Source organism: Tachypleus tridentatus, chromosome 6, assembly GCF_004210375.1.
Source record: "Tachypleus tridentatus isolate NWPU-2018 chromosome 6, ASM421037v1, whole genome shotgun sequence".
NCBI classification, from domain to species: Eukaryota; Metazoa; Arthropoda; class Merostomata; order Xiphosura; family Limulidae; genus Tachypleus; species Tachypleus tridentatus.
This window is the reverse complement of record NC_134830.1, coordinates 64,563,226-64,583,181: the sequence shown is the minus strand read 5'-3', so window position 1 is coordinate 64,583,181 and position 19,956 is coordinate 64,563,226. Positions and strand designations below refer to the sequence as shown.

Sequence of the window (19,956 nt, the reverse complement as noted above, 5' to 3'; positions counted from 1 at the left end):
AAGTAGTTTTAGGAACTTATCCTTATTTTAAAGTGTGTTGTAATAATTCTCAACGTACCTCCTACATAATACGAAGTCTCTAATAACAGTAATATAGCTTATAATTAATTTATTTATCATTAGACATTAGTATTAGGCCTATTATATTTTCAACATTACATTCTATATCAAGTCTCTCCGGGATATTCAAGAACTATGTTTTTTATCTGCGGTCAATGAGGAGTATCATTGAGTCCAAAGCTAACCAAGCTGCCCAGGCCAAAACAAACACAGTTGTGGTCAAATCATTGTTTACATAAACTTTTTGTTTTCAATTTCGCACAAATCTACTCAAGGGCTATCTGCGCCAGCCATCCTTGTTGTTTGTTTTTGAATTTCGCACAAAGCTACACGAGGGCTATCTGCGCCAGCCGTCCTTCTTGTTTGTTTTTGAATTTCGCACAAAGCTACACGAGGGCTATCTGTGCTAGCCGTCCTTAATTTTGCAGTGTAAGACTAGAGGGAAGGTAGCTAGTCATCATCACCCAACGCCAACTCTTGGACTACTCTTTTACCAACGAATAATGGGATTGGCCGTCACATTATAACGCCCCAACGGCTGAAAGAAGAAGTACGAGTGGTGCGACGTGGATTCGAACCCGTGACTCAGATTACGAGTCGAACGCCTTAACCAACCTGGCCATGTCGGGCCACAAGATTTTTGTTACAATAGCAGTTCTTGCAGTCTCAGCCAGACCGACGAGCTCATGAAAAAGATAGTATGGTTTTATATATCATACTATTATTATACACTATATTTTTTCAGTACCTTCAAGGGACTAAATGTAGAATGCAGTGTTAAAAATACAACTGGCCTCATATTAATGTCCAATGAGAAGTATGTTAGTTATAATCATGCTTCTCTAGCTTGATAAAGCGATTACACCATAACAACTTGTCACGTATTATAATTTATTTCAGACGTGTTTTTTATTTATTATGATACGTACGTTACATATTAAGATTTCGAATAGCCGGAAATTTGAATTTGAATTTAGAAGTTAATGAAGTGGTAATATATCTCGAATTTTTCATATTTGCCAACAAGATTGATACACACAATTTTCTTTCATAACACAAAATATATTTTAATATACAAAAAACAATACATTTTATAATAATAGTCATTACAAATAATGTTATTACAAACAATGCTGAGTCTTATATTTGGTCTAGAACTGAATCTTTTATAAACGATCCAGGTCCACAATGAGCAAATTACTTCTGAGTGGATACTGTTACACCTCGCTAACTCACGTTGCTAACTTTTTACCGATGAAGATATTTAATGTACTCGTAGAAATACTAACGTCCGAAATTAATTCACTGAAGTTCAACGGTTTCTTATTTCTGGTCAAATTCTGTAGTTTCGTGATTAATAAGCGCTGCCTACAATTTTAGTTTCCAAGACTTATAGTATACTGACTGTAGCTAACCAACAATATTAATACTGTCTCTTGGGGCGTTGTTTTATATAGTTTACGGCGAGATTCTAGAACGCTTAACAATATTCGAAAGCACACATTGTCGATTCTTACTTTCGAGAATCTTCTATACATTTGGAGAACAGGCCGGACTTGCGCAATACACATCCAACAAAGTACCTCACACGCATAAAAACCATGCTGAAACTAAAATAAGTATCAAAATAAACGTATAATAGTAAATCCGTTAAACTCTATTACTGGGATATATGTAGACAAACATCTCCAAGATTCAACTATAGGAATGCAAATATAATCAATACCAGAAAAGAAATTGTATTACTAAATCCAGAACTCTTCATTTACTTGTTTACACAAAATAGACAAATCATGTAATGTGTCATGCGATTGCATAAATCCTATCAATAGTAACAGTAAATATTTCTCTAGTTTTCAACTGGACATCATGGTGAGTGACTGTCTTTCCAGTAGAGAACATTGCTTGAATAGCTGTTAAAATAAGTTTATAAAAGAGACTTTCAAGATAAACAGTCTAAAAGAACCGCGAATGGCGCTAAAAAACTTATGGTAACTAACTGAGCAAAAAAGCTGTTGAATAGTATTTAAAGTTGCAATAAACATGAAGTAACATGCTATTTGAACAATTCTTTCAACAGCAGAAAGGATAGAAACACTTATAATCACACCAGTACAAAACTGTTATGGTACTTTACATATACAAGCAAAGAAACTTTGTTTCATCTGTTCTTACAACATACATTGTACGAACTTAATGTGACTGAAAGCGTACCATTTGGTAAATAGGGTCGTATTTTATCTTTAAACGCACTCAGTGTAGAACAATAATTTGAAAACAAATACACGAGGTGCTTCATTATTATTGTATTCTTCCACTTCATGGAAAACGTGTAATAGAACGAATGATGATCTCATGATCTATTTTGAGGTTTGATTTCTTTAAAAGGACAAATACAACACACAGTATTACAGTTTTACATAAATATAATTTCTCTGATATGCAAGCATACTTCATCCTTCATGTTTCCTTAATTTATTTTGAAATTTTCAAACTTACATAGTATGTAATCTTAAAATAGAAAGCTTTTCAATTGAGGCACTATTTTTTCCCATCTTTGTTACCTATTGAAATGGGTCATTCAACTAAAGTATCGCATGCACTTTTTCGTGGGAAAGATCCCTGTAAGGTGGAGCCCACTATATACAAATAGAAAGTGATATTTCCACCAGTAAGTCAAGTGATAACTCAAGGATAAAATCACATTTATTTTGTACTGAGAATTACCGATTGTTAAATAGGTAGTGCAAATGTTCTAAGAGCAATGGTTTTATAGAATTTCTAATATAATGCTGTGCTCTACCCATGAGAAAGGAACATATTTAAAACTACTGTTTGTTTTTCCTTAAACATGTTAACTGCCATTATTATTATTTCTCATACCTACGAACTTCTCATCTCTAATTTGACCATTTATAATTAGTTATAATATCGGTGGCTTATTTCATCTAAGATGTTTGAAAAATAGTGGCTGACTGTGTATATGACAAATTACATATTGTGTTACTTAATGTTTCTATTTTTGCTTTTGTAACATTATATGTAATAAACATTAAAAAAGGCTTAACCTAATTGGCAATTATTTTGAACTTCTTACGATTGTATTTCCTTTGTTTACAGAAGTAAAATTTAAAATAATGATGAAATACTACTGCAGTTAGTTTTTGTATTGATTAATTTAGAACACTGTGATTTTGTACAAAATGATTAAACTTCCTATTGCATATTCAATATGTTTTTCCTACATTCAGTTACAATTTTAATGTTTGTAATGGAATATAGATTTATGACCCTCACAATAAGAGGCACTCGACTCGTAATCCGAGGGTAGCGTGTTCGAATCTTCGTCACACCAAACATGCTCTCCCTTTCAGACATGAGGGCGTTATAATGTGACGGTTAGTCCTATTATTCGTTGGTAAAAGAGTAGCCCAAAAATTGGCGGTAGGGGGTGATAAATGGCTGTTTTCCCTTTAGTCTTACACTGCTAAATTAGGGACGGCTATCGCAGATAGCCCTTCTGTCGCTTTGCGCGAAATTCAAATAAAAAAACACTAGAATTTACTTGCATTTCTAAATATATATTTAACTAAAACAAACATCGATATTAAAATCAATTTTTAATTAAAAATATGTTACAGAATCATATAAAAATTGTTTTGCAGGGTTTTAATTTATGTTTGACTCTGTCGCTTTATCAAACTAATTAAGACTGGAGAGTTAAAACTTAGTTCCAAAATACATCTTCTAGTGGCCCTCCTGGTATTCTACTGAACCTGCACAATTATTCTAAGATGACAGAATTTATACCTCAATGAAACTTGCTGGCAAGTTATACAATAACTCACTACTCACGTATTATTTTAATTTGATGTAAAACGAATTACTGTGGCCAGCTCAATAAGCAAATCCTAATTCAATTGAATATTTTGAAACACATTCAGTAATGGCTCTCCCTACTGCTTTGAACAATGAACTATTTGTGGTCCGCCACTGTAGGTTATAAGCTTTCAAACTGATAGGTGGATCAGTGAGGTTCAATTGATGAGCATACAGATAAACATTTGAGTAGATCAACTGAATAAGTCAACAATAAATTAAAATGGTAACATAAAACACGTATCAGAGAGGGATTTTAACACTTTCATTTCCAAGACAAGCTTTAAGAATTTTCTACCGGCTGGCTGAGGCTGAAAATCTTAATAGAGCAAATGCACTGTAGAGAAAAAATTAACTACCACTTGACAGCTGTCAACAGAACTACGTCCTACCAGATTTAGTGAATGGGATGCACAGGGCACATATATGGCAAACTTATTTTCTTCTAAAATATTTTGCTGCATCCCCTTATAACGCCCAGACATGTTAGCAGCATTGTCGTAAAGCTGGCCCCTACCTTTTGAAAAATGAAGTTTGCAAACCTCACATAAGTACTGCAATATCTGGTTCGCCATTTCCTCACTGGTATGGCTTTTCAGTTCCAGAAAGCTTAAAAAGCGTTCAACAGGCTGCCCATCTTTTAAGTATCGAAGTACAACACCACACTGATCTACATGTGATAAATCTGGCGTCGTGTCAGCTGACAAGCTAAAATAACCAGAAGAATTTGCTTCATCAACAATGAACGCGTGGACCTTCTGAGTCATTGGTTCAATAAGTTCTTCACAGGTGGCTTTGGACAAATAAGAAGGACTTCCTTTCACAGAATTTCCGTATTTCGAAATGTGCCTTGCTAAAAATGAATCAAACTGACTTATGAGCTCAAGCAGCCCTAAAAATTCCCGTTCTGCAGTGAACCAAATTTTTCTTCTGTTCCTCAAAAACCCAGGCCACGTTCAGGTAACGTACGAATAACAGCTATTACACGCTTCAAGACATGTTCCCAGTAATTGTACTTTTCTTTAATTTGTTTTTCTGACTCTTGTCGCAAACCTAAACCTTGTCTGCGAGTTAAGTATATTAGCATAGAGTCTCGGTGAGTAGTGGTTCTTTCATGATGAAAATTTACAATGGTATTTCGCTAGTCACTGAATCCTTTTCTTTCAACAAAACGCGAGGAAAATTTAGGGGCAAAACGTTTATAAACAAAGCGGTAAATTGACCCTGTTGATGATGAATACAATAATCACTCTCTTCTTGTATTGCTCGCCATTGGCTTTTACCCCAAAGAAAAGTTTTTGCGAACAGTATCTCGTTGGTTTGCTGCTACTGAAAGTCCGGCAAGATTTGCCAAATGGCTTATTGTTTTGTTGACAGTCAGTGGGTCCACAAGCAATCCAAATAAGCCACATCATCAGCAGAGAAAACGAGCCATAACCCTAGATTTTTTGCTTTAATTGTTTCTTCATCTTTTGTGGACAGAAGCATTTTACCATAGTCCAGACTGTCTTAAAGAGCAACTTGCATCAATATTAACACTAAAGATATCAGGAAAATTTAAAGGTGAAGTGAGATCAGTTGTGAGACCTGTGTCAGTTGAGACAGCTTGTGACACCTCAACATTATGATGTTCTGACCATGAAGTAGACATAATGGTACTTGTAGGTGTGGAGCTCGGTTCAACTTCAATCTTATTAGAGTCAGATGCAGCACAAGTGACTTCTGATTGCGGAGATGGATTTTGCTTTAGAAGATCATGTTGTGTAAGTTGAGTGAAAAAATTGGTCAGCTTTCCAGTCTTGGCCACTAAATCCAAAGCCTTTTTTGGTTCTTTTTTGCCAGTTTTCTCTTTTGTGCACCACTTAATTGAACATGTTTCATCTTGCAATCTGAAAAATACAGAAACAAAAATAAAAAACACAAATAATATATAGTTATAATGATTAGAAAAACACCGAAATTCACAAAGAAAAACGTTGTTAAGACAATCACACATTCTAAATTCTAGGTCTACATTTAGACAAAGATTGTTAGAAAGTTATTCTAGGACTTATGTCCATCAGCACATAAACATGAATTCATAAATACCTTTATTGATTTGTTGCGTTCGGATTGGTTGAAAACAATTCGAGACTGGCTTCAATCCATTTTAGGAGAATTATTTTTCAGTCATTACAAAAGTTTCATTAAGGTTGTTGTTATAGTAGCTGTATGCAAGAAGCAATGCCAATGGTAATTTGCAAATCCATTGTGAGTCCAAAAGTATTCCAAAACAATTTTTGATCAACAACACATACTGTAGTAGCCCATATACACAGTGATCATTCTGTACTGGTACACATACATATCATGTAATCAATTGTAATTGTATTGCACAATGAACTACTAAATACTGGGTTAGGCCTAGGCTAGAGCCCCTTCATCCTAATCAAATATCTGAAGAATGAGTTGTAACCTCAACTCTGGGCTCAGTTTTGACCTGGGGACTTTAGATAAGCCAATAAACCATACATCAACAAAATAGGCATATTTCTGAAACTTTATTTGCATGCCTGCATGCGAAGGCAAATTCAAAACGACGCCCTTAAATTGGGAATAGTCTACTTCATTATTCCAGGCTACAGTAGCATCTCCAGTGTCCTTAGACTAAACTAGTTACAGTATTTACACCTAACGTTATTGTCACACAGTTCTCAGATAACAACACTAACGTTAGGCCTAATGCCAATAAATTGCAACTGAGGCCACTAACGTTAAGCCCAGTACTCAGTACTAACCTTGATCACATGAACTTGTTCAATTCATGCACTTTTTTAGAAATTACTAAATGGATTTCATTGATAAAAATAACAACGTTAAGAATCATGTTGTCGGACATGTCGAAGCCTTACGCAAATTTACCTAAAAGGTCGAATTATCACCTTTAGACTACTCCGATCAGTCAATTGTTTTCCCAGCTTTTCAGAAATGTAATAGAACACATACTGATCTGAATTTATAGTTGCAAAATAATTGGATTACACCTAAAAGTTTGTCGTCGTTGTCTCTGTGTTTCTGTCGCGGATTGTTCTTTCCTCTCATAAAAAACATCACCAGAGGGTCAGGCCGGGTCGGGGCATTATGACGTCAGGATAGGAGCAAGGAAGAGCTAAGAAGAATATAATTGTGATCTCCATTTTTGGGTCTAAAAATGGCATATTTGAAAAATTTTGTGGACTATTTATGAATGGGGATAAAAACAAGGGTGCCTGATCTTAAATCACATTTAAGACAGGACACTTGTATTTATCTCCTAAGTAAATCTCAGCTTCAGATCTGTTTATATTATTACAAGGAAACACATACATGCCCAAATACTACTATAGGCTTCATGTAATCTATGAACAGTGCCATTGTTACATGGTCTTTCCTTTCTCATTTTTTTATTTGTATGATGCATTTCAAAACATGTATTCACACACAAATGAGGTTTTTTTACAGCAGTAGTTGTTTGAAGCCAAAAAGATTACAGGTCAGAAAAGCTTCAGTGAGAAACACATTTACAAAAAATAATTACAAAACACACATGAGTAACGTAAATAAAACTAAAATAAACGAGACAATTATCCAAATACAACGTACGAAAACAGAAGCCAGAAAAATATAAAACTAGCCACGTCAGCATTTCGTTTGACTTATGTTTCTGTGGTATTACACTTATTTTTCTGTAAATGTGACTGAATAAAGCAGTAAAAAGTAAAACAAAACAGTTCCACTGCCTATAATTTCTTATAAATAGCCATACCAGAAGAAATGATTGAGAAAAATATTTAATCTTCAAGGTCAGACATCATAGCATACGATCATCTTTTACCTGAAGTTTTATGAACATTTTGTACTGCTCTTTACAATAATCTTTCGCAAATCAATGACTTTTTACTTTAGATACATAGTTTAGCAGTTTCTTGAAACCTTAGTCACTCACCGAGCCACAGAAGACGTTTTTTTTAACAATGCAGAGTAAAGTCGAATACGGCAGATAAGGTTAATTAAAAAATATCGACTAACGTTAATTGTGGCAATGAAAAAGTTAAGGACATGATAGCTAGGGAAAACTCTGTGGTGCCCCCTTCCCTTGGTGCCCTAAGCACGTGCTTATTTTGCTTAATGGTTAATCCAGGGCTGTTGGTACCTGATCTTAACATTTAGCCCACTTGCACAAGAAGTGCCGATCCAGTTAAAACTTCCATTTTCACTTCTTAACAGATCAGCTGGATAGAAGATTATTTGTAACATCAGGCTTAAGTGAATCATTTTTGTGTAGTTCAGTGTGAGGAATAATACTTAAAAGATAGAGAAGTGAGAAAGCGGCCGACATTTGGTCAGTCCCTAAGAGATTAGGGTATTGCTGCACTCCAAGTGTTAGAAAATTATTTCTTTCTTGTTTAGCCACTGCAGGAATTACAAAACCTCTTATGTTTATAAGACATTTAAAACTGGTATAAGAGAAGTAGTTGCGTTAAGCATGGCTTTTGAGAAAGGGATATAATGGGCACGACACCTAACAGAAGAAGAAATGGCCGGGAAATATGAGAGAGAGAAGAAAGTCATGTGCTGCCAGCAAGAAAAAAACACACCTAATTATAAATCTGTGCAGTGTTGGTTATAATAACAAAAAACAATTTGTTATGTATATTGGTATAAGTTGATTCATGATGGAAATAAGCACAACCTTAACAAAGTTAAAGAGGAAGTAAATTACGAGTATGGCACAATCAAAGCAAGGTTAGCAACACAAAATAATTTGAAGCTGGAATCATATCAACTATACAGCAGTAAAGTCGAGAAAGAGAGTAAATTTTCTTCTTTTTATTTCTTATCTTGCTTGTTTGATGTTTGGCAGTTAATTCTTACTGGATTATAAACAGTGTGGTTCATTGATAAAGGGTGGATTATTGACACTAGATGAGAATTATGAATCATTGGTAAAAAGTGAAGCGTTAAGTAAATCTAGATAATTGAGTATCACACGTAGTAACAATTACACCGTACAACAATTTTTTTGAAAAGTTTTGCTTCCTGAAATGCTTTTGCTGATTGTGACAGGTACCTGGTGGGTATGCACAAATATAGTTTTGATTTTGCTTCATCACGTGGGAACTCTGAGAAATAGACAGTTAACTCTTTTCTGGCAATAACGTATTTAATTGCGTTTATGTTTCTAATATTTTCGTTTGTATTCAATGTCCGTTGCATCATGTTGCAGTGCCCAACAGTAGTCAGCAAGCATTTACGGATTCCAGTTGCCCTGATATCGTACTTGAATTATTAAGATAAGTCTGTGGCTTCACTCTGATTAAAATTTTCATGTATTAAGATTCATCCAAATTGAGTTAAGAATTATATTATCTGTGTTTGTCTGACCATGCAAATGAATGAAAGAGTAAGAATTTGTGAACGTACTAATGATGAAATGGAAAAAAATGGAGGTTATATCCTGATTAACCGTATATATAAAGATACGAAGAGATGTAGATTTATAAAACTGTGAATGTTTTTTTTTAAATCTTACAACCGTACTAATCTATATATGAGATTGTGGCGATATAGAATGTAAAGACACAAACTGTATGTATAGACAATGTTCTACGAAAGACTTTGAGAAGTGAAATGATTTATTCAAAGCTGTGATGATACACCAGAATTCTGGAGTCTTGGATAACATGATAATTAGACAGATATACAACTGAGATTGAAAACAATCAACACCGTTGAATGTATTCAGGAAAATGAAGAAGGTGTTTTATGAAACTCAGCGTTAGAAACATAAGCTGAAATTGAGGGAAGTGAGAAAGTTGCCGACTTTTGGGCATTTCCTAAGGGATTAGACAATGACAGCACTCTACGACGTTTGAAAAGTATAGGAGAATACGAGGGAGTAGCCGTCTTCTTAATATAGACCCTATGGGAATTATGGAACTCCCTAGAATTATAAGACCTTACGATTTGATATAAGAAAAATATTCGTATCTGATCAAGGCATTGAGAAAGGGATATAAAAGACAAGCATTTAGCAAGAGATTAAAATGTGAGAGAAAACGAATACACGGAGAAAGAAGCAAGAAAAAATATCACTTGCTGTCATAAGAAACAAACTCTAGTTTTTCATCCATGCCTTAAGACCTAATGCCTGATCAATCATAGCAAGTATTCAAATTGTCTTACTGAAGCATCCAGAATAAATTCTACTTGTGTGACAAATAACATTATAGTAACAACTGGTATGCTGGTCACTTACTGGACAATTGTATTTTTGAGGTCTGAAATTGTGTAAAGCTTCTCAGTGAAATGTGGGTGAAATGATTCTGTCCTAAAAGTGTTCTCACAAGACGTATTTCAATTGGTTGACAATGTCCATGGAGACACAGACCTGCAGGGAAAGTGTAGTGCTTATCACGTTTCTTTTCTCCAGTATGAAAATCACAGTAACTTTGAACATAACATGGTCCTGTGCAGCATTGACTGGGCAAATTTGCAGTACATGAGGTAATGGTTCGTCTAAAAAAGAATGGTTCATTAACAAAGTAAGCTGTGAAATCACTCCGCTTTGTCACCTTAACATCATATGGCTGTGTGGGAAATATTACATGCGTATTGGTTTCCAACCAGTTAATGCATTTGCGAATGTCGACACTTTCAGAAAGGATGCACTGCTTTTCGTCAGTCCATAAAATATTGGTAGGACATTGGTCTATCGCTTCTAGTTTTGCAGAGATTTACAACGAAAAATTACAGGAAGGGGCTAAGTCCGTCTCCTTCGTTGTTTAAACATGATGTCACTTGTAACAAAACATTTGCAAAGCTCACACACACAGAAAATAACCATGCCAGTTGAAATTGGCAAATCCAGACACCAGGTGGCATAATGTACTCTGCTATATCCATGTGTACTTGTGCTGTTTTTCTCTACTGTGGCATGGTTTATCTCGGCGATAGTTTCAATAAGGTGTCAGTGGTGTTCCTGTACATGACTTATCACAAATCCAACATGTCTATTTTTTTTATATAAACCTGCTCACAGCAAACTGGGACAAAATCCTCTTCAAGATATTATTCACTCAATATTATTCTCTGAGATCTAACTTGGCATTGAATTCTGGGGTGTAATAATATTTCAGTAATTTACCTCTTTGCACATTTTCCAGTTTTATGATGGTACTATGTGTTTCATGGCAATCGAAAAGTCTTATGATAAACGTGGGAAATATGAGAGAAAAACAACAGTTGCACTCCTGGTGGAAACGTGTGACAAATGTGAAACTTGTATCCGTATAATATTATTAACATTCCTGTACAATTTACACTTTAATCTTCCTGTGCTGTACGTATCGTTTGTGAGATTTGATGCGATTACGAAAATTTCTTCAGTCTCATCCTGTAATCTGTTTATTTATCTTCCATCTTACTGATTTTTTTATATTTAAAGTTATAGCACTTTCCGCGAAAGTTGTCTTAAAAATGGAATTTAAAAGTTGTAGTTATAATTTAGTTAATAACTAGTTGAATGTTTAACTGTGTTAGACAACAATATGCTACTCTTACCATCTATTGATAAAAATATAAGTTCCTTAAAATTATATGTTTAGTGTTTTTCGTTTGTTTTGTTTTAAAACAAAACAGCATTGGGCTATCCGCTATGTCCGATACATATATTGTATGTTTAGTTGCATTTCATTTATCACAGGACTCCCAGTGGAATAGTGGTAAGTTTCTGGACTTATACCTCTAGAAACCGGGTTTCGATACTTGTAGTAAGCGAAGCACTGATCGTTCTTTGTTTAGCGTAGTGTGATTAATAACAAACAAATAAAAGTTATCACAGTAATCCTATATTTCAATAAGATTTGGCAAATAAGTAGCATTGATGTTACTAATGTTTTTCATAACAAAGCCACATCGAGCTATTTGCTGAGCCCACCGACTGGAATCGAACCCCTGATTTTGACACTGTAAATTCGTAGACTTACCGCTGTACTAGCGATGGGCTACAAGTCACCTAAAAATATTATACGCAGAGAATAAACTAGTCGCATCAATACTTTGTTTTTAATCTGTGTACATCTAAGTTTAATGTGACAAGTAAAATACTATACATATAAATCACACCTCATTACAGTAAAAAGTCTAGTTTTACTTTCTCCTTTCACACTTGTCTAGGGTTAGTGATGAGAGATAAAATTCTACAAAATCAGTATAATTCAGTGAGAAACCAAATAACAGATTTGATCTTCACATTTATATTAAATGTTTTAAAATTATATTACAAATTTATTCTAAGTAGTTGTCGATTCGAAAACATGACAAATTAGCATAATACGAATTAACTTATAGGATTTTACTGAAGACATAATTATAAAATTATCGGAATCTTAAAAGTTGTTGTTGTTTTATTTTTATGAAATTAAATAAACTAGAATTATAGATAGATAAATTACCCAAGTTTACTTGTAGCAATAAGCAGTTCGAATACACAGCGCTATCACTATTTTAGTCTTTCGTAGTTAAAGTGCAATCCTAGTTCATTCATATTTCATTATTTACATGTTGTGCAACTGGCTTATGGGATATAATTATATAACATTTTAAAAAGAAGGTTTAAAAATGTGAGAGTATTTAAAATAGAGAACACTATTTGCACAATAATGTTGATATTTATTACAAAACAAAAGAGAGAGAGACAACGCATGTGTGGATTGATTTCTTGCACACTTAAAACAGTTTTAGTCCACCTATCAAATAGCGAAATAGTAAAGACGGGATATCTTTGAATCAATATACATTATTTTATTATATACTCAGAAGCGAATGACAAAGATAGAAAAAGTGGAAGATAAGCGATCTTCACATTCTGGCAAAGTTCACCAAGCATAAGCGTAATTATTCCGATTGTAGCGCTCCAAACGGTAGACTGCAAAGAAAGCAGCTGCACTGTTACGGTTGGTGATTCCGCACACAAACACATATATTTAATACTCTCATTGTTTATACAAACAAAGGTAACGAAGAGAATGCCCCATATTGAGGCTTGTTTTTTGTGGTTATTAAAAAATAGTAATTGTTCGATTACAATGAGGTTTCTTTTTTAAATCATGAGCATTGCTGTATTTCATCCAAAGGTTTGTTACATTCTCATCCGTTTCACTACAGTAAAATACGGCATTATGCTAACCTCGTAAAAAAAGTGTTAGACCTAGAAAAATGTTTTTTTTATCTATTACATGCTGAAAATAGAACAGAGTAAATAGACGGAATATTGGACTAATTGGATTTTGTAACTGTAACCTTTGCTCTACAACTACTTTCACTTCCGCGAGGCATTTTGGTTTAGGCCTACAGTGAAATTCAATTTATTTGACATCAAAAAACTACACAATAGGCTACCTGAACTCTATATACCACGAGGAATCTAATCCCGGTTCTTATTGTTATAACTCTTAAATTACCACTGACCCACTTGGAAACGTTTAAGCGATATAAGACATTTGCTTGCTAAGTTATTTAAGAATAAAGAAAGAAAGAACGAATTATACGATTCAGCTTAAACGAAATCCGAGATTTTTTTTGTAGCCTCGACTAACTAATAGAACATAAACTTATGACGATGTTACAATGGGTAACAAAAGCTGCTGCTGTATCACTTTTTCCGTTGTCAATGCAAACTATAATGTGTCAAGGCCATGTTTCAATATCTAGAGATCAAAGACAGTATGTAGTTAATGATATTGTATCGACAAGAATCAGAACTTGTTAGGCTTATAATAAAGTCAAGTTGACTAATCATTTGGAAATATATAAAAATATGTCAATCAGTGGTAGCTGAAAAATATCCGGATCAGTTACAGTCACTGTTATCTTTAATAAACAAATAATTTGTAGTTATAACAAGGTAGCTAGATAAAAACACATATTAAATGAGATGAAATAAGATTATATGAATAAGAATAAAGTATAAAAGTTACAGAATATCTATTTAATGAGATGTTTATATATTTCTCTGTCTACAAAACACTTAAGAAATTTCATAGGGTTAAAAGTCCTTGTAACAGCATATACATATTTAATCTCATACGTATTGAAACGAATTGTGATGATGACTGTAACATAATACAATAAAGCGTTAATTACGCTTGTAGAGTATGGATCCTTCTGTTATTATAATAACAGCCATATTCAGAAATGTAAAAATATATCTATCTAGAAAGGTTTAAGTATTTATTAGAACATATTTTCTATATGATAGTCTATGATCTCGAGCATAGACTTTTTACTTCATACTATACAAAACGTACATTTATTACTCTCACTGTTTATACAAAGTTTTGGTTTTTATGGTTATTAAAAATTAATAATTTTTCTATTGCAATGAGATTTCCTCATTTTAAATCATGGACATTGCTCTGTTTTTCTCAATGTTTGTTACATCATCCGAATATTCTCCCATGAACTTTCCAGTTTCACTACAGTAAGATATAGTATAATATCAACCTCGTAAAACAAGTGTTAGGCCTAGAAAAAAACACTTTGATATGTTTGTTATTTCCATCAGACACCTTAAACTGGACTTTGTTCAACTGAGCATGAGCAAATATAGCAATAATAACGATATACTGGGCTATTTCTTCTCATCACGAGTATCGAAACTGGTTTCTAACGTTACAAGTCCGTAGACATATCGTTGTGCTTCTAGGGACTTATAATGAGAATAACTTAGTTACAATTGTTTAATCATTGGCAGTGGCACAATGGTATGTTTACGGACTTATACTTCAAGAAACCGGGTTTCGATACACGCGGTGGTCACAGCACAACTAGCCCTTTGTGCAAATTTATGCCCCCAAGTGGCAAAGCAGTATGTCTGTGAACTTACACCGCTAGAAATCGTGTTTCGATACCCGTTGTGGACAGAGCACAGATAACCCATTGTGTAACTTTGTGCTTAATTCCAAACAAACAAAATCTTCTACTAATAATTATATTGTTGCTGGAATTAATTTTTTAAGCTTGAGATTCTGGTTGTGTTCAAAACTGGCGATGGTTTACGGGTTCATATTTTCAATCAAACTGGTGAAATTTTAACATAAAAAGTATTCGCTCTTTTGTGACAGTTTCATACCAGACTACTTTAAACGTAACCTTGTTCTAATCTTCTAAACAGTGCGTGTGCAGGTGGTGAAAGCATTCGACTCGCAATCTGAGGGTCACGAGTTCGAATCTCCGTCACACCAAACATGACCGCCCTTTCAGTCGCGGGTTTTTTAATCAATCCCAGTATTCGTTGGTAAAAGAGTAGCCCAAGAATTGGCGGTGGGTAGCGATGACTACCTTCATTCCCTTTTGTCTTATACTGCTAAATTAGGGACGGATAGCGCTGATAGCCATCTTGTAGCTTTGCGCGAATTTCATAAACAAATAAATCTAAGCAGAGCCTATATATTTTCTGACTACTTCTGTCTTCACTAAAAAATTCCAAAAATTCATAACATATTACAAAGTAATGCTTATCCCCCTAACTTCTTACATTCTGTCTCCAAAATATTCACTAGTTCTTATTATTCTTTTTACTGGCAAACAAGGTTTTAAACTTAAATATTAAATTTAAAAATAATCAAATATATTACTAACCTATTAATTTATGTTTCGTACTTATGTCAAAATTTAGAATTAAAAATATACTTAAAACTAAAGACTTTCTCCTCGTTCCTATCCACTCATGGATTATATATAAATACACTTGTGGTAGCTGTAAATCTGTCTGTGTTGGTAAAAATACACGTCACCTACAAATACGTACACACAAGCACGTGAAAACTTCAGCAAGAAGAGAATGTAACCTAAGTAATCAAGTCTTCTATTTGATTGCTCACCAATAATAACAACCATCCCATACTTCTAGAAAATTTTAAAATTCTCGACACCGGAACCACAGATTAAGATCTCTTTATCAACAAGGCCCGGCATGGCTAGGTGGGTTAAGGCGTGCGACTCGTAATCCGAAGGTCGCGGGTTCGCATCCCCGTCGCGCCAAACATGCTCGCCCTTTTAACTGTGGAGGCGTTATAATGTGACGATCAATCCCACTATGCGTTGGTAAAAGAGTATCTCAAGAGTTGGCGGTGGGTGGTGATGACTAGTTGCCTTTCCTCTAGTCTTACACTGCTAAATTAGGGACGGATAGCACAGATAGCCCTCGAGTAACTTTGTGCGAAATTCAAGAAACAAAAACAACAAACAGCATCAACATTGTCATTAATGTAACAAGTTCCGGATTATCAGTGTTTTTATTTAATATTTATTACTATTTTAAAGATAAGCTGTTTATACCTATAACGTTCTTATTAAATATGTTTTCGGTATTACCGTGTTTTTAATATATTTTATAGAACTTCGTTTTCCACCTAACGAATCAATACAGAACTAGACTTGCATCTAATTTTTACAAAAGATTATTTTCTGTTGTCATACTTCATATCTGAGTGTTTGAGAAATAAACGATTTATTAAGTTTAATAAAAATATTGTTTTAAAACGTAACAGTCTGTTTGTTTTTTTCTTTTCAACAAACTATGTGCAGCATGTCTAGTCCTTTAAAACTTCAAACTAATAGAGTTAGGCGCTGCTACATAGAGAAGATGTTATTATTTGATTCCTATACTTAGTGGGTTGTCTGGAAAAATATGGCATCTGGGAAGCCTTAAACAAATTAGAAATAGATTATCTGAAAATGATTCTAACAGAGATACAAAAGACAGTACATGAGTGTTTCTTTGACTTAATTCATAAGCATATGTTTTAAAGATTCACTTTCATTGCGTAATCATCAAAATATATAAGCAAATATAAAGTCTATATTTCTTTTCATGTGTTATAGTTAGAATAGAGATTCTCCATTTCCCAACAGTAACATATATTTTATTTGCTACATTAAAAAGAAATTTTATCGTAATCCTCCACATATTCAGCAATATCTTTTGTAATTTTTCAGTGGAATGTAAATTCGAAATATATACAACTGCTTAATTACTAGCAATATACCAACATTTTAAAAACGTACGTCAAAATTGAGGATATAAGCAAACTATTTTGGTGCATAGTAAAGATATATATATCCTAATGGTAACATCTGTGGTTTCTCAAACCTATAGAACCTTTTATTTATTTATTTGTTGGATCCTCTCTCTTACCACGAAACGATGTTTTTGTTTGTGTGTTTAAAATGTGGTTTTTCCAATAATATAAGAATATTCGTGTTAATATTCAAAATCTTAAGTTTACTATAGACCACTTCTGTCAAAATTGGATTCTTCATTATACACCTCGTTATCAAAACTGATGGGCTCCTTGGCAGCTCGTGAAAATAACAAGAAATCTTTTGGTGTTTTCCAACGTTTCCAGACAAAATAGCCAATTCCTATAAATAAGCTTGTCAACAAAACACAGGCGATCAAAATTCCACAAATCTCTCCAGCTTGCAGTTTGGAACATTCGTCTAAAGAAAAAGTACATACAATGACCAATAAATCGATAAAAACATACTGTAATATTATACCATATAAAGAATGTATTGTGAATGGTACATGTCTAGAGTGTTTTCAAACACACTAAATAACTAATCTTGGATTCTACAAAGAATAAATATGCTGTACATGGGTATTCATTTCGTATATATATTTAAAGTAAGAAAGGAAAGTATTACATAGTACCACAGCAAAGAGTGAAATTATATTAAAATAAATTATGATTTTGATATTTCAAGCGGTCGCTTTGCAACCTCTTTTGTATTCTGTTGTTTCTTTTACTGAATTAATTGAATGATGGAATGTGAAGGATTACAAATTCAAAATTTCTATAACACTGATTATTGGCTCCTAATCTCGTAATATTGCATTGTCAACATATTTTTACACTTTACAGATACTATACGAAATCAGAGTTGTACTTTACCCTTTCTGGTTGAGTCTACCATTGGTATTTCATCCTTGGCAGGCTCTGGAAAGTCAAATAACACTGAAAGGTACAAACGTGTTATCCTTACACAAATGTATAGAAATTAAGAATCTTTACAATTGTATTTCTAACTCTTATGTACTTGAATCATTTGTATTGGCGTTATTTTACTAAGCAAACAGGGGAACAACAATAACATGTTGGATGCTATTTACACGTAAAATAGGGTTTTTCTAAACTACTATTTTAACCATATTAAACACAGATAAAAAAAGAGTAAGTTGCCAGTTACTACATAGCTTATTCTACTAAATCTAATGCGAATTTAACTAAACGCTGGAGAAACAACATTACGGTTACCTTTTTTACTCATACAGATGTATCCGGCTAACAATGAACAGTCTTTGTCGTACCAAGTAAGATTTTCTGCAATTTGAACACACTGTTCTTTCAAATTATCTGGTTCATTATCAGCCCAAAATACGAAATCCACTGGTCTGTCGTCGCTCCATACAAATCCTCCTAAATACATTCAATATGAATCATCATTGTATTTCTTTGTTTATTTCAGAATTTTCATGAAAATCTACATAAAAGGTTACCTGTGTATATCAGACCTAGAACTGACAAACCAAAGAGAAGACAGGTGTTCAACAGAATCCGTCGCCAGCCTTAGGGTCATTCTTGTCTAACCAAATAGTGGACTTTGACTGTCCTTCTAATAGTATAACCACTGCCCCAAAATGTATACGTCACACCCAGTCTTCAATTTTTATAATATACCGTAGTTTTCATTAGAAATTACAATAAACTTCAAAGTTAAATACACACACACACACACACACACACACATACATAAGCTTCAAGTTGAGTACGTACACATGCATAAGTTCCCCGCTGGTACAGCGGTAAGTCTATGGACTTACAACGCTAAAATCAGGGGTTCATTTCCCCTCGGTGCACTCAGTAGATAGCCCCGTTGTGGCTTTGCTATAACAAAACACAACATACAAGCATACATATATATATATATACAAATTAAAATAACCTAATACCTTAATTGTAATGAAAACAGCTTAAGACTGGAATGTGATATTTATAAGTTCTGTTAGTGTGAAAATATGTTATATACTGTAAAAGTGTCTTAAAAAGTAAAAGTATCACTAACGTTGAAAATCAATAAGATTGAATATCATTTGAAATCATAGCAGTGCTTAAAAACTGCAATAATAAAAATGGATAACTGACTGAACACTTTTCAATTACCTAATTACTAAAATAAAACACTCTAAAGACTTACACAATCTAAACACTGTGATGAATGGTGACGATACTCACACAATTAAAACACCGTGATGAATGGTGACGATACTCACACAATTAAAACACCGTGATAAATGGTGACGATACTCACACAATTAAAACACCGTGATAAATGGTGACGATACTCACACAATTAAAACACCGTGATGAATGGTGACGATACTCACACAATTAAAACACCGTGATGAATGGTGACGATACTCACACAATTAAAACACCGTGATAAATGGTGACGATACTCACACAATTAAAACACCGTGATGAATGGTGACGATACTCACACAATTAAAACACCGTGATGAATGGTGACGATACTCACACAATTAAAACACCGTGATGAATGGTGACGATACTCACACAATTAAAACACCGTGATAAATGGTGACGATACTCACACAATTAAAACACCGTGATGAATGGTGACGATACTCACACAATTAAAACACCGTGATGAATGGTGACGATACTCACACAATTAAAACACCGTGATGAATGGTGACGATACTCACACAATTAAAACACCGTGATAAATGGTGACGATACTCACACAATTAAAACACCGTGATGAATGGTGACGATACTCACACAATTAAAACACCGTGATGAATGGTGACGATACTCACACAATTAAAACACCGTGATGAATGGTGACGATACTCACACAATTAAAACACCGTGATAAATGGTGACGATACTCACACAATTAAAACAC

The 19,956-nt window shown here is 33.9% G+C and overlaps 1 protein-coding gene and 1 pseudogene across 7 annotated transcripts in view; one reads left to right on the top strand and one right to left on the bottom strand.

The window, feature by feature from the left end:
* The window catches only part of LOC143252700 (zinc finger CCHC domain-containing protein 24-like), a 63,602-nt pseudogene extending 44,823 nt beyond the window's left edge, over nt 1–18,779 (top strand). Inside the window, exon 4 of the transcript XR_013029111.1 lies at nt 18,493–18,779. The product of XR_013029111.1 is annotated as a zinc finger CCHC domain-containing protein 24-like (transcript). The remainder of the gene's footprint in view (nt 1–18,492) is intronic.
* Nucleotides 16,865–19,956, bottom strand: part of LOC143252698 (macrophage mannose receptor 1-like) — a 40,746-nt gene continuing 37,654 nt past the window's right edge. For 4 of the 6 annotated variants that reach the window (XM_076505249.1, XM_076505252.1, XM_076505253.1 and 1 more), the window contains 3 exons: nt 18,282–18,443; nt 17,919–17,981; nt 16,865–17,463 (listed from right to left, as the gene is read on the bottom strand). In XM_076505249.1, coding sequence (XP_076361364.1) covers nt 17,249–17,463; nt 17,919–17,981; nt 18,282–18,443 — 440 coding nt within the window. In that variant the 3' untranslated portion in view covers nt 16,865–17,248. Of the gene's footprint in view, nt 17,464–17,918; nt 17,982–18,281; nt 18,444–18,800; nt 18,912–19,956 lie in introns of all 6 variants that reach the window. The other 2 variants (XR_013029110.1, XM_076505251.1) reach the window with 2 other exon arrangements.